Raw genomic sequence first — 12,516 nt, forward strand, 5'->3', positions numbered from 1 at the left:
TGCGACAATCAGTCAACAGTCAGATTTATCCATCTGACCGCAGTTTCCTTGTTATGAAATGAATATCCGTTGTGAAGTGAAACTGCTGCATTTCCGCTTGATTCAAACTCCCCACCCGAAACATTTGCTGAGAAAAGACAAAAAGGTCGTTCAGTTGCATTCAGTCAAAGTCCGACCTTTGGATTCTCCTAAGGTGATTGCGTACGTCAATCTGTGATTGAACCATCATGTTGGTCAACAGCGCCGTTGGCACTATTATCTTTGCCCTGCTGACGTCATTCACCTGTCAAGGTATTATTACAAACTTAAACCAAAAGACAAGACATCAAACATAAATCCCCTGTCGACAGATGATTATAGTTTTATCACCGATCAAAAAATATATGTTGAAATTTCTTGCGTCTTTTAGGTCAACAGGTCGAGCGGGAATTGTTGGTCAAATCTGGCGAGGATTTCATCCGCACTTGCACCGTGTCCATGACCAGCGGATTAAACGTCACCTGCACTCTGCCCAGCAGCGGTGGGAGTCCCACAGACACGGCGACACATCGACAAAATGAAGCCGCACTATTTTTACGCAAAGTATATATTCTAGTGCAAACAATCAAATATGAATGAATCACTTAAATATTAAATATCAATTCAATTCCCTTTTTTTGAATGGAAGTTGAGCAATTTGAAAGATCGGCTGACGATGACGTACCATTCAGACCCGATTCTTCAAGTGATAACGGCCACCATGACTATCCGCAACGCCAGTTATCTCGACACCGGATATTACGGATGTCGGCTCAACAATTCCGCCAGCAAATTCGACGAGACTTACATATTCGTTCATCCTTCCAACATTTCCCGTCTGACTTTTAAAGACAATTATTATTATTAAATTTCATCAATTCTTAGTTTTTGATTTTAATTTAGAATTGGACGGTGAAACGAGTGTCAGTGTCGACGATCTTTTACTCCCAACTTTGGACGTGTACGTTTTTGAAGAAGGAAAAACAAATCAATTTCATCTACCTTTTAAACCGACTCATCCTGACGTCCAACTTTACTTGTCCAGGAGAAATAACAAACAGCACTGGATCGAGGTTTCAAAAATATTAAAACTCAGTTACACCAAATAGTAATATGCCTATTACTCACGTATTGATGAAATGAATTTAGTTTTTCTCGTCCGTGTACAACGGAAGCGAACATGATATTTGGACTTGGAACAAACACGAAGGATTGACGACTACTGGAGCCAAATTGAGTCAAACCAAAGGCGTTTATTGGTGCGATGCGACTCTTAACGGACGGACCACAACTCGCTACTTCCGCATTTTTGTCACGTCCAACGCCGAGGATCACAGTCCATTGAATCAATATCGTCCACACATCAAGAATGCAGTCGAATACCTGATTTTCCCGTCTGGCAGTTCGTTCGTATTGAAATGCCACATCGGGATCGACGAATCACGCAATTACAACATTACCTGGATGGTGCCCAAGCCACTTCAACATCAAAATTATTCCGTCGTTTGGGAAACTTCCGAGAATCAGCGTTCGGCCACTCTCAAAGTCTCAGACATTCGATTTCTCTACACGGGAAATTACACCTGTCATCGCAGCGATGCCCATCATTTGTTCGCTAATCAATATATTTTCGTCTCTGGTAAAAGTACAAGTATATCTTTTTTTAAATTAAGGTTTGTATTCATCGCTAGATGGCTCTGCATTCTCTTGTTATTTTTGAACTCTAAACTTGTCTGCTATTCGACTGCCACTCGACTTTTCTTTCTATAAATCGTCGGCGTTTATTATAACAGCTCAATCAATCAAATAACACTTTTTGAAATCCTATAGATCCAGAGAATTTGCTTTTGCCGATCGATCGATCCTTCATATTCAACGAGACACAAAGGGCAGTCATTCCGTGTCGCCCTACTCATCCCGACGTCTTAGTTTCCCTTAAAATAGAAGGGACATCCGGTCGCGGCAAGGAAAATATTGTAAGAATTTAGACATTTTTATTGAGAATTATGTTTATTGTGTATCATTCCTAATAACACTTCATATTTAGACACTGTACCCGTTGGACGATGACAGGGGTAGAAGTGGTGATTGGTTGTACAGCAAGTTTCAAGGCTTCCAAACAAAAAAGAATGCCAGCAGGGCCACTGCAGGTCGGAATTACCTTTGCAAGGGCTCCAGGTTTGGAAAGGAAATCAATCGTTTCATTGACATTGTTGTTGCAGGTCAGTGATTGTAGTTCTATCAAACCATTACCAATCATTCAACATTGATTTTCTTGATTTCTAGATATCGAATTATATGTGATTGGTGATCCTAGTAATCAGGCTGCTATTGTGCATGGTGATGATGTAACTCTCAAATGTGATACATATCAAGGCCATTCCTTCATCATTTGGCACCCTCAAACTGGTCAAAGCCAAACGATCGAAATGGATTCTCATGAGTATCCAGCCGGTATTAACTGATTGGAGAAGTTTACCCTACTAAATCAATAATAAAAATTTGACTTATTTATAAGGGATTTCAAACGTTTATCAAATACCAAGTAGAGTGCAGAGATTACAACCACGGGTATACGCCACCGAACTGAGATGGGAGCGTATCAACAATTTGGCCACTGGTTTCTATGAGTGTCGCTATAACGACAGCTCGAGACGTAATGTAGCCGTTCAATTTTACCACATGATTGTGCAAGAAGCACGGGCTCCACGCCTAGCATCCAAGCAATTGAACAAAAAGAAGAAAGATAAAATTTTCGTCATGGTTAAAGAAGGAAAGGACGCCAAACTTGAGTGTCATTTGGAGGAAGGTGCCCCTTTACCTACGGTCGCCTGGTTTAAGGTAAACAAAGATGAATTTGCCTTGATGAAACTGAAACTTACAAAGTTGGATTCTATTCAGTACAACGTCCTCCTTGATAAAATGACACCAGAAAATGGATTGACGTTCAACGAAACAAAAATTAACGGGACGTTTCATTTTTATCTGCATTTGTCGAATATGGAAATGATAAACCAGGGCGAATACACTTGCCATTTCGAGAACAGACTGGGTTCCGACAACCAGACATTTCATGTCAATATCGAAGACAACGAAAGCGATGGGTAAATCTAATGATATAATTTAAAACCTAATCTAATCCTCTAATTATGTTATTATATTTTAAATTTAGAGCCACAATGGCCGTCATTGTGGTTCTCATTATAATTATCATTCTCCTCATGATGGTGGCCAGGTTTTTCTACGTCCGTTTCTCGGTATTAGTTACAAAATTTACACATAGTATAAAAAGTTCACATTTCATTTTACATTTCTTTTCATTGCTTTTGACAGAGCCATAGAGCCCGTAACGCGGCCGACATTGCCAAAGTGTTGGGGCCTCTACTAGCCGGCAATCCCGAACGGCTCAATCGAAAATTGCCTTTGGATGGCCAGTCTGAGTTATTACCTTATGATAACAGTTGGGAATTTTCTCGCGAACGTCTCAAAATTGGCAAGTCAAAATTAAATTGAATTGCTCGTGCATTTAATTTATTAATGAGTTAATTATCGAAATAGGCAAACAACTGGGCGCGGGTTGTTTCGGGAGGGTTTTAAAAGGACAAGCGGAAGGAATAATTCCAGGTGAAGAGCTGAAAACTGAAACAGTGGCCATCAAAATGGTCCGCTCCTACGCCGATTTGAGCGCTCTGGCCAGTCTCGTGTCTGAGCTCAAAATCCTCATTCATCTCGGCTCGCATTTGAACATCGTCAACTTGTTAGGAGCCTGCACTGACGTCGCCAATGGTTTAAATTTTAATTATTTGATCCCGGTCCATTTTAAATCAATTTCCTTTTGTCTTTTTCGAAAGGCGATTTCCTCGTTATCGTCGAGTATTGCCATTTCGGCAATCTGCTCAACCATCTGCTGGCCAATCGACACTGTTACATGGATCAAGTCAATGAAAATGGAGAGTTGGCACAATTAGATTCCTTCCAAGATGTGTCCAGGTATTTTATTCATTCAATTGATAACATATTTATTGAACTGTACAATTATTGGTCATCCAAACTTGCAATAGTGGCAATGGTGATTACTTGTACATGGGCAGTCCTGCTCTTGCCCCCGCCCCTATTCCAGCGAAATCTGAACGGAAGCGAAGTCGCAAGGAAACCCGCGAAACGGATTATCTCGCCATGTTGTTAACTAATCATGGTAAAATGAAAATTATTATTTAATTTTCATTCGAAATTTCAATAAAACTTTTTCCCAGGTTCAGTGTCGTTTAGTCGGACACCACAAAGCCAACCAAACGACGTTGAATGTACCGATGACCAGACGAATCATCCGTTTTCCACTCGCGATTTGACCTGTTGGGCATTCCAAATCGCTCGAGGCATGGACTACTTGTCGGGAAGAAACGTTAGTTTGCCACTTTGATTATCAAAGTTGGTTTCCTTTATTCACTTATTTGATTTTTGTAGGTGATTCACGGGGATCTGGCAGCCCGTAATGTTTTATTGGCAACCAACGGGGTTGTCAAAATCGCCGATTTCGGACTGTCACGCAAAGTCTACCAGGACAGCAATTACAAAAAGAAGGGAGAAGTAAGTGACACTGCTGTCTTTTCTAAAAAACCATTATTTATTTATGTATTCCAACGGTTAATGTATAGGGAATGCTTCCGGTGAAATGGATGGCTATTGAATCTCTGACGGATCGGATCTATTCCAGCCAATCTGACGTCTGGGCTTTTGGGATCACCATGTGGGAAATGTTCTCCTTGGGCAAAGCTCCTTATCCAGGTAATACTTTCGATTCGCCGAGTGATTTTAACGAAATCTAATTTCAGTGACATATTTTCTAGATATGGAAGACATCGGTGGATTGATTCAGCACTTGGAGGGCGGAGGTCGCATGGAAATGCCTCGAAATGCTCCAAATGGTGTGGCTGAAATCATTTCAAGGTGCTGGAAAGCGGATCCGAATGTAAGGCCGACATTTGCTCAATTGGAGCACATGCTAGGCGATTTTGTGGAAGAATCAATCAGGACCAATTACGTCGAAATGAATGAGCCCTACAGTCGTCGCAATGCCGAGAGGTTTGGTAACCTCGTTGATGAGTTCATGTCCCAAGAGTCATCTACCAGTCAACAGCCAACTACTGGCTACGTCAACGTCCAGGAGGTTTAAGGGGCCTGACTTATTCGTTCTTTTTAAAAACAAATTCCGCTTCTTTCTTATCTCAAATTATGTTCCGTGACTTTTTTTAGCTTTTAATCTTTACAACAAATTATGGAATCAAAGCAAATACAGAAAATTGAAACAAAATTATGTTGATTTCATCTTTATTCAAAGAAATGTGAATGATGACAGTATATTGCCCTATTGTGTACAAACACGAACACACACGAACAGCGCACTTTGGTTTTTATTCAAATTCAAACAGTAATAATAATCTGCAATGTTGCAAAAAAACGAAATTATCCACACCGCAAAATCAAAGTTACGTGCAAATAGAAGGGAAAAAAACTAATTTACCGGCAAAATATTTTTTTAAATGAAGGGTAAGAGGGTACTAAGGTACTTTCATTAAGCGAAGGCCGTCGCCGTATTTAAACGCCAGCGCGTAAGCAGTTCAGCACCAAAGGGGATTCCCCATTGATTATTTGGTTTTGGATTGGCGAAAGTTTGAATCTTTCCAACATAGGCCCATGCATGGATGTCTGACTTGAATTAGTTCAATGCTCCCCGATCCTTTCTCCAAGATTTGCGGTCTGACGTACGGAATTGGAGCGCTAATTGAACATACGGCGAAACTTGTCAGTACATCCAGCTTTGACAAGGCATCGTTCTACGACTGCAGAGGTTCAACGTATCCAGCTGTTTGTATAAACAGTAAGAAATTAGGCATCTCGTCCCGACCTTACGTCTACGCTAGATTGTAATAACTACGTACCAGCGACTGACAAGATTTCTTTAACAACTGAACTTTGTTGTTCCTCATAATCGTGGCGCACTCTCAAGTAAGTTTCGTTGACTTCTTCCAAGGCAGAGTTCCGGAATCGAACGTCATCTTTATTACTATCAATTGCATGGTAATTGCGTTGTTGCGAAGATTCTTTCATTTTAGATTTTAGGGTGACCCGGAAATAATAGCCGTTCTGTGCGTTGCTGCCCAATTTGACGCTCTTGGAAGTCTCCAGCTTGAGATGGGATGCAGCTCGGGAGAGGACCTTTTCAGTTCTCGAGCCGCAATCATCTAGTTCTATTTTGAGCTCTAATAGCGGGCCGAATTAAGTCATTAACTTCATGATTCGCCTGGAACACGCGCATGCTGCAAATGTGTGTATACCTCCTAATTGGTCTTCAAAGTCTGCTTTGACGATAAATTCGCCTTGATCTGCTTGATTGAGGTCTATATAGTTATATATAGTTGCCTCCACAGTGGCGGTTTGCTACTTAAAAACGGGTACTGGCTTGTGAAACGGCATCCCCTTTCAGGCCACTATATTGGCGCTCTTTCAGGTCACGGAAAAAAAACCCGTGCCTCAAGCCCTCATCAACCCTCAGCAATCACTCTGTCGTCCGAGTAATTTACAGTAGCCACATTACAAAGTTCTAATTGAATTTTTTCTTTTTCTTAGAATCTCGTAAAACTTCATCATTTCCCCTTTGTTCTTGAGAACTTTTGAAAATGCTCGCCTCTGTGTATTCGTCTAGCTATTGACAGTATTCAGTATTTTTATGTCTGGAAGAAAGAGTACAGACTATGAGAAGGTTTTCAAATTTTTTTTACAAATTCTTCACGATTCCAGAGTTAAGGAAATAGTATCAGACTTTGAAAAGGCATTGTGGAAATGCGTAAAAAAATTCAACTTCAACCCAATGTTGAAAACCTTTAAAAATGTATAAAGCATTTTGGATGTGCTTTTCATTTCACCCAAGCCATCGATGGAAAAACCCAAGATTTAGGCCTCGTAATTCCGTTCCATTTACCCATTTCTATCTAAAAATTTTCCCAATTTTCCCGATGTCCCATCAACTGAACCAGAGGAAAAAGAATCGGCAACCCCTTGCTTCTCTCTCACACTGTTTAGATTATGAGACTCTTATATGCCCGCATTAGCGAACAGACTTACAGGCCGTTGGCCTAACCTTACCAACAGTTGTTTGCACACACGTACAATTTGTTAATTTTAACAAACTGTACGGACAAGCAATTACTCACTTTCCGTAGTTATATATAATAAAACCCCATATATAGACCCCCCCCCCCTTTAAACACATCCGTCTTGCATCCCAATTCCAAACTTCTTATATGTTTTTTCTTGTCGATTCATTTGTGCTGATTGTGATTTGACTAAATTATTTGATTGACGTCGTGACTTCCTTTCATCGTGACATTGTTTCATCGTGCCACCTTTTCATCTTGCCATCGCCTCGTTGTTTCATCGTGCCATCGTTCGATCGCAACATCGTCATCACCATCGTCGCGGTCAAATTGAAAAACCAATGAGTAACTTTACTGATGGGCAATCAGCGTACAGCCTCATTAAAACGCTGTACGCTGATTGGCCCTATTTGATACAAAATTGATTTCCAGACCTGGAAACGCAGGATGTCCAACTGCTCCATTTGAAAATTAACTTAACGGGAAGTTATGAGTTTGCTCGCACGTACAATTTGTTAATTGTAACAAACTGTACGGGCAACCAAGTACTCACTTACCATTAAGTTATATATATAAAACCCCATATATAGACCCCCCCCCCTTTACACGCATCCTTCTTGCACCCCAATTCCAAACTTCTTATGTGTACCCTCCCCCCCCCCCGCAATCTTTGTCCGTGAATATTTATCAGCCTGTCCTGCAAATGTGCAATTTCGCTCCCTTCACCGCTGGCCGAATGAGCTAAATAATTAATTAATTTGAGTCCCCCTTCCCCCAAAAAATAAAATAAAAGACCAAGAAAATCGAATCTTAAAACCGCTCGTGACGAGTGGCTCGCCAATCTCATCTTTTTCTTCAATACATTTTGGTAACAGACAAATGTTTACCTAAAGCCAAACAATTATGTTTACCCACAGGGGCTGAAACATGAAATGTTTGGAAAATATGACGAAACAGAAATGTTTTGTCATAAACCAAAACCACCCGAGGTGGTTCAAGGTATGGGGTAATGGGAAGAAAAAGTCTTAGCACGAATTGAAGGTGAACCTCCCTCCCAAACCCACCCTCATCCCCTCACCATTCGGCTTCTCTGTTCGAAATTTTTTTTTCCATTTTTCCAAAATAGGAAAGAGGGTTATTAGCCAAGAGATCGATCCTTGTTCACCCACTCCAACATTTACATTCGTACAGTGTGCAATATTCGTTTGTGTGTTCTCCTAAAGTTAAAGTTCTCTTCAAAAAAATGGATTCCCCATCACGCAGTGAAAGTTCTACCGAGGGTGCTGATATCCGTAGGGTCGAGTTTGAAGACGGGCGGGTAGTGCACCTTCCAAACAGAATGCCCGAGGAGAGAGTTATGGAAGTGCGTAGTAGTCAACAGGACTTACAATTGCATCCGTCTTGCACCCCAATTCCAAACTTCTTATGTGTACCCCCCCCCCTCCCGCAATCTTTGTCCGTGAATATTTATCAGCCTGTCCTGCAAATATGCAATTTCGCTACCTTCACTGCTGGGCGAATAAGCACTAATTAATTAATTTTGAGTCCCCCTTCCCCCCCAAATAAAATAAAAGACCTTCGCTCTATTCTAGCAATCCAGATTCGATTGTCGAAAATCGAATCTTATAACCGCTCGTGACGAGTGGCTCGCCAATCTCATCTTTTTCTTCAATACATTTTGATGAGATTGGAAAAAGGATTCCCCCAAGCAGGGCCTAACAGAAAACGTCTACAAGGTGGATTATTTAAAAAAGGCCCTCAGCAAGCAGAGTAGACATCTTCACCAAAAAAGCCGCCGTTGCCCAGATAGACCTTGATTGACCTTAGCAATTGCTGGGAGAATTATTTAATAAATTTTCCTCTTCTCTCCAACGGGTTGCCAACTCTTTTTTCAAGTGAACCAAGGGAAAAATTTCCCCGATTTTTCCCCTTATATTTTTCCCCATTTCTATCTAAAAATTTTTCCCAATTTTCCCCGATTTCCCATCGACTGAACCAGAAATATTCTACATCACAGATGTCTGGTGTAAACTCCCCCCAACTATCGATTGGGCCGGCACAAAGTTACACGGGCATTCATGTTGAAAACCTTAATTTTGCTAGTGTAAATTTTTTGCATGACGGAAAACCGAAGTACTGGACCATGCAAGTATTTTTAAATTTCAAATCAATTTCTTTTATTAAAAAACATAATCAATAATTTTTGTTTTCAGTATTCCTGCCCGGTACAGAAAACGTTTATTGAAACTACTAAAAAGCTGTACCCGGAAGACTACAATGAAAAGGTGAATGGTGGAAAATGTGACCAAGTTATTTCAGTGATTGTTAATAATCATTTTCCTTTGTAGTCATATGAGTTTCTTGGTGATGCCAAAATTAAGTCCTTAGGGCGGCTGACCCACTTATCCCGTTCGGTTACATCAACTCTGTGATGCCAGATGGCCCTACTCTCTCCTACAACCCAATATTAGAATTGCCCAGCACCAGCCACGCCTTGCACCTCAACTCCCAGCTTATGTGTACCCCCTCCCCACCCCCACAATAAACGCCGTAGTCGTCTCCAAAGGAGGCGCTGTGTGATCCCCCGCTGCAGTTCCCGCCTACTTCAAGATGGCCCTGGCGTCACATCATTCACTATGGAGCAGTTGGACATCCTGCGTCAACTTCAAGATGGCGCCGACGTCACATCCTCCACTATTTTAAAATTAACTTAACAGGAAGTTATGAGTTTGCTCGCACGTACAATTTGTTAATTGTAACAAACTGTACGGGCTAGCAAGTACTCCTTTCCCATTAAGTTATATATATAAAAGAAGCAGTGCTGGGAGCTTGTCAGCTTGAGCTTGGGCGAAAGCTCAACAGAAAATGGGGAATACAACACACTAGTCGTAGATCTTAACTGAAAAAAGAAGAGAAAGAAAAAAGGGGCGTGCCACCTCAACTGTAGCGAGCTGATTTGCTTAGTCGCTGCGTGGGCGGGGAACGGTTCATTCTATAGCCAACCGTGGTCTTAGCTGATGTGCTGTAAAGTATATTTCGCTCCTTTACCGGGTGATGGGTAGGGTTGGGACCGAAGCGGCTCCTGCGCTTTGGTACAACATCACTAGGGTGCCAACCGCTGACGCGCGGCAACGTCCTTGACGCGTGGTATAATAAAGCCAAAAGCGTGAAATATGTTGAATGATTTATTATAGTTTGGTCATTTTAGCTTTTTTACCTCAAACAATTAGTAATTAGTAATTTTTTTAATGAGCACTATTTCTACTTACTTTTTAAGGAAGCGTATAAAATAATTTTAAAATCGTACCGTGGGATCCCATATAAATTTTCTTCTAAAAACTAGAAAATAAGAAATGGGGGACTAAATTTAAATATTTTATTATTTTTAGTACATTTTATCAAACTTTATACGTCAATAAACGTGTGTTGCAAATTTAAATGTTTTTGGTGTAGTATAGTCATTTTAGCCGAAAAAGGGGGGTGTACCTCAAACAATTAGTAATGTGAAGTTTTATTAATGAGCACTATTTCTACCTTTTTTTTAAGTAAGTGTGTAAAAAAATTCAAAAATCGTACGTAGGGATCACATATAAATTTTCAATTAAAAATTAGAAAATAAGAAATGGGGGTCTAATTTTAAATATTTTTTTGTTTTTATTACATGTAATCAAACTGCATGTGTTAATAAACGTGTGTTTCTAATTTAAATGTTTTTTGTGTAGATTTACTATTTTTTTTTAATTTTAAAGTTACTGAAATTGGTTTCCGCGTCGAAATTTTTTCGCCGTGTTTAACACGGCGCTTATGGCGCTACGCGTCTTGTTAAAATTGATGCTACATAAAAACGAAATAACCTAAAAATCCCCAAATAGTCTAGTTTTGTAGCCAATATAACCTAGTTTACTTTTTATTAATGAGATGTTATGAAAATAGCATAGCAGAAAAGTTATTCACATTTAAAAAAAAACTACCCTTTTTGGGCTTTTTCCAAATTCCGCAAAATTCCAATAGGTTTTACAACACACCCGCCAGGTTGACATTTTGGCAGGGGCCGCTGCAACTTGGTGCCAAAACTTGTTGCCGAAACCTATTGGAATTTGGAAAAAGGGTAGTTTTTTCTAATGTAAATAACTTTTCTGCTGTGTTATTCTCATAAAATCTAATTAATACAAAGTAAACTAGGTTATATTGGCTACAAAACTAGACTATTTTGGGATTTTTAGGTTATTTAGTTGTTATGTAGCATTAATTTTAAGAAGACGCGTAGCGCCATAAGCGCCGTGTTAAATACGGCGAAAAAATTTCGACGCGGAAACCAATTTCAGTAACTTTGAAATTAAATAAAAAATAGTAAATCTATACCAAAAACATTTAAATTTGCAACACACGTTTATTAACACATACAGTTTGATAACATGTACTAAAAAAAATAAAATATTCAAATTTAGTCCCCCATTTCTTATTTTCTAATTTTTAATTATATGTGATCCCTACGTACGATTTTTGACTTTTTTTACACACTTACTTAAAAAGTAGGGAGAAATAGTGCTCATTAATAAAACTTCACATTACTAATTGTTTGAGGTACAACAGCTACAATGACTATACTACTATACATATATAGGCCTATTAGGCCTACTCTTCTCTCTATTAGAGACGTCACGTGCTGAGACAATATAACATCAAGTACGCCACGAAAAATACAAAAGTCAGCATTGCTTAGGCCTATGTATAGGCCTACCATGCAAGCAGCAGCCTTTTTTTGTTTGATCTGTTTGATGTGGTCGTTTATTGGTTGCCGATAGGCCTAATACGAAAAATGACTGCTGGAACGAGTGCTCGTTTTCCTTGGTGGTGTTCGACCTCTCCTTTAAAGTCTTTTAAAAACTAAATTTTGATTTTTGGGGAAATTCCCATGAGTGCAGAACACCAACACCCTTCGCAGAACACCTGCACTTTGACCTTTGCACACTCTCTATAAAATCTTTACATATGCCGCACTTTCGGTAGGTTTCATCATCCAGCTGGGGCAATCAAACAAAGGAAGCCAGACTTGGGCTTGCTGAATAGGCGCTTGCTGGTCTAGAAGGGAAAAGAAGCGGAGACGAAGAATAAAACTACTTGCTGGTTGGCAAAAAACCAAGCTCCTTTCATTTAATTAAATTCTAATGTGGGAGAAAATCAGGACATATAGGCCTATAGGGTATTTTACATAGTCGTGTTTTTATATACGTATATTATCTTCACATCACAGAATCGCAGAATGAATGAGTTGTATGAACTAAAAAAACGTTTTAGATAATTATATTGTTATCATCGTTACACATTTCTGCTGGATTATATT

The 12,516-nt window shown here is 39.7% G+C and overlaps 1 protein-coding gene and 1 long non-coding RNA gene across 2 annotated transcripts; one reads left to right on the forward strand and one right to left on the reverse strand.

Moving 5' to 3' along the window:
- Positions 1 to 153: 153 nt before the first annotated feature.
- Positions 154 to 5,214, forward strand: LOC124205041 (vascular endothelial growth factor receptor 3-like). The gene is made up of 19 exons (XM_046602334.1): positions 154 to 291; positions 410 to 582; positions 668 to 854; positions 922 to 1,091; positions 1,168 to 1,657; positions 1,849 to 1,994; positions 2,066 to 2,240; positions 2,305 to 2,472; positions 2,537 to 2,859; positions 2,920 to 3,122; positions 3,191 to 3,275; positions 3,352 to 3,511; positions 3,577 to 3,804; positions 3,870 to 4,008; positions 4,080 to 4,213; positions 4,272 to 4,420; positions 4,483 to 4,605; positions 4,674 to 4,803; positions 4,866 to 5,214. Exons 1-19 carry the CDS (start codon positions 228 to 230, stop codon positions 5,189 to 5,191), a joined length of 3,573 nt encoding a protein of 1,190 aa, XP_046458290.1. The 5' UTR covers positions 154 to 227; the 3' UTR covers positions 5,192 to 5,214.
- LOC124205045 lies at positions 3,874 to 10,349 on the reverse strand. Its single transcript, XR_006879190.1, has 2 exons — positions 5,958 to 10,349; positions 3,874 to 5,881 (listed from the first exon to the last, which is right to left on the reverse strand). It is a non-coding gene; the product is annotated as an uncharacterized LOC124205045 (long non-coding RNA).
- Positions 10,350 to 12,516: the final 2,167 nt, after the last annotated feature.

This window comes from Daphnia pulex, chromosome 10, assembly GCF_021134715.1.
Source record: "Daphnia pulex isolate KAP4 chromosome 10, ASM2113471v1".
Taxonomy (NCBI): domain Eukaryota; kingdom Metazoa; phylum Arthropoda; class Branchiopoda; order Diplostraca; family Daphniidae; genus Daphnia; species Daphnia pulex.

Excerpts from the sequence above, each read along its gene's own strand:
- LOC124205041 (XM_046602334.1), top strand. The coding sequence starts at position 228 with ATGTTGGTCAACAGCGCCGTTGGCACTATTATCTTTGCCCTGCTGACG. Across the intron at positions 583-667 it reads CCGCACTATTTTTACGCAAA|TTGAGCAATTTGAAAGATCG; the intron begins GTATATATTCTA and ends TTTGAATGGAAG. Across the intron at positions 1,658-1,848 it reads TCAATATATTTTCGTCTCTG|ATCCAGAGAATTTGCTTTTG; the intron begins GTAAAAGTACAA and ends GAAATCCTATAG.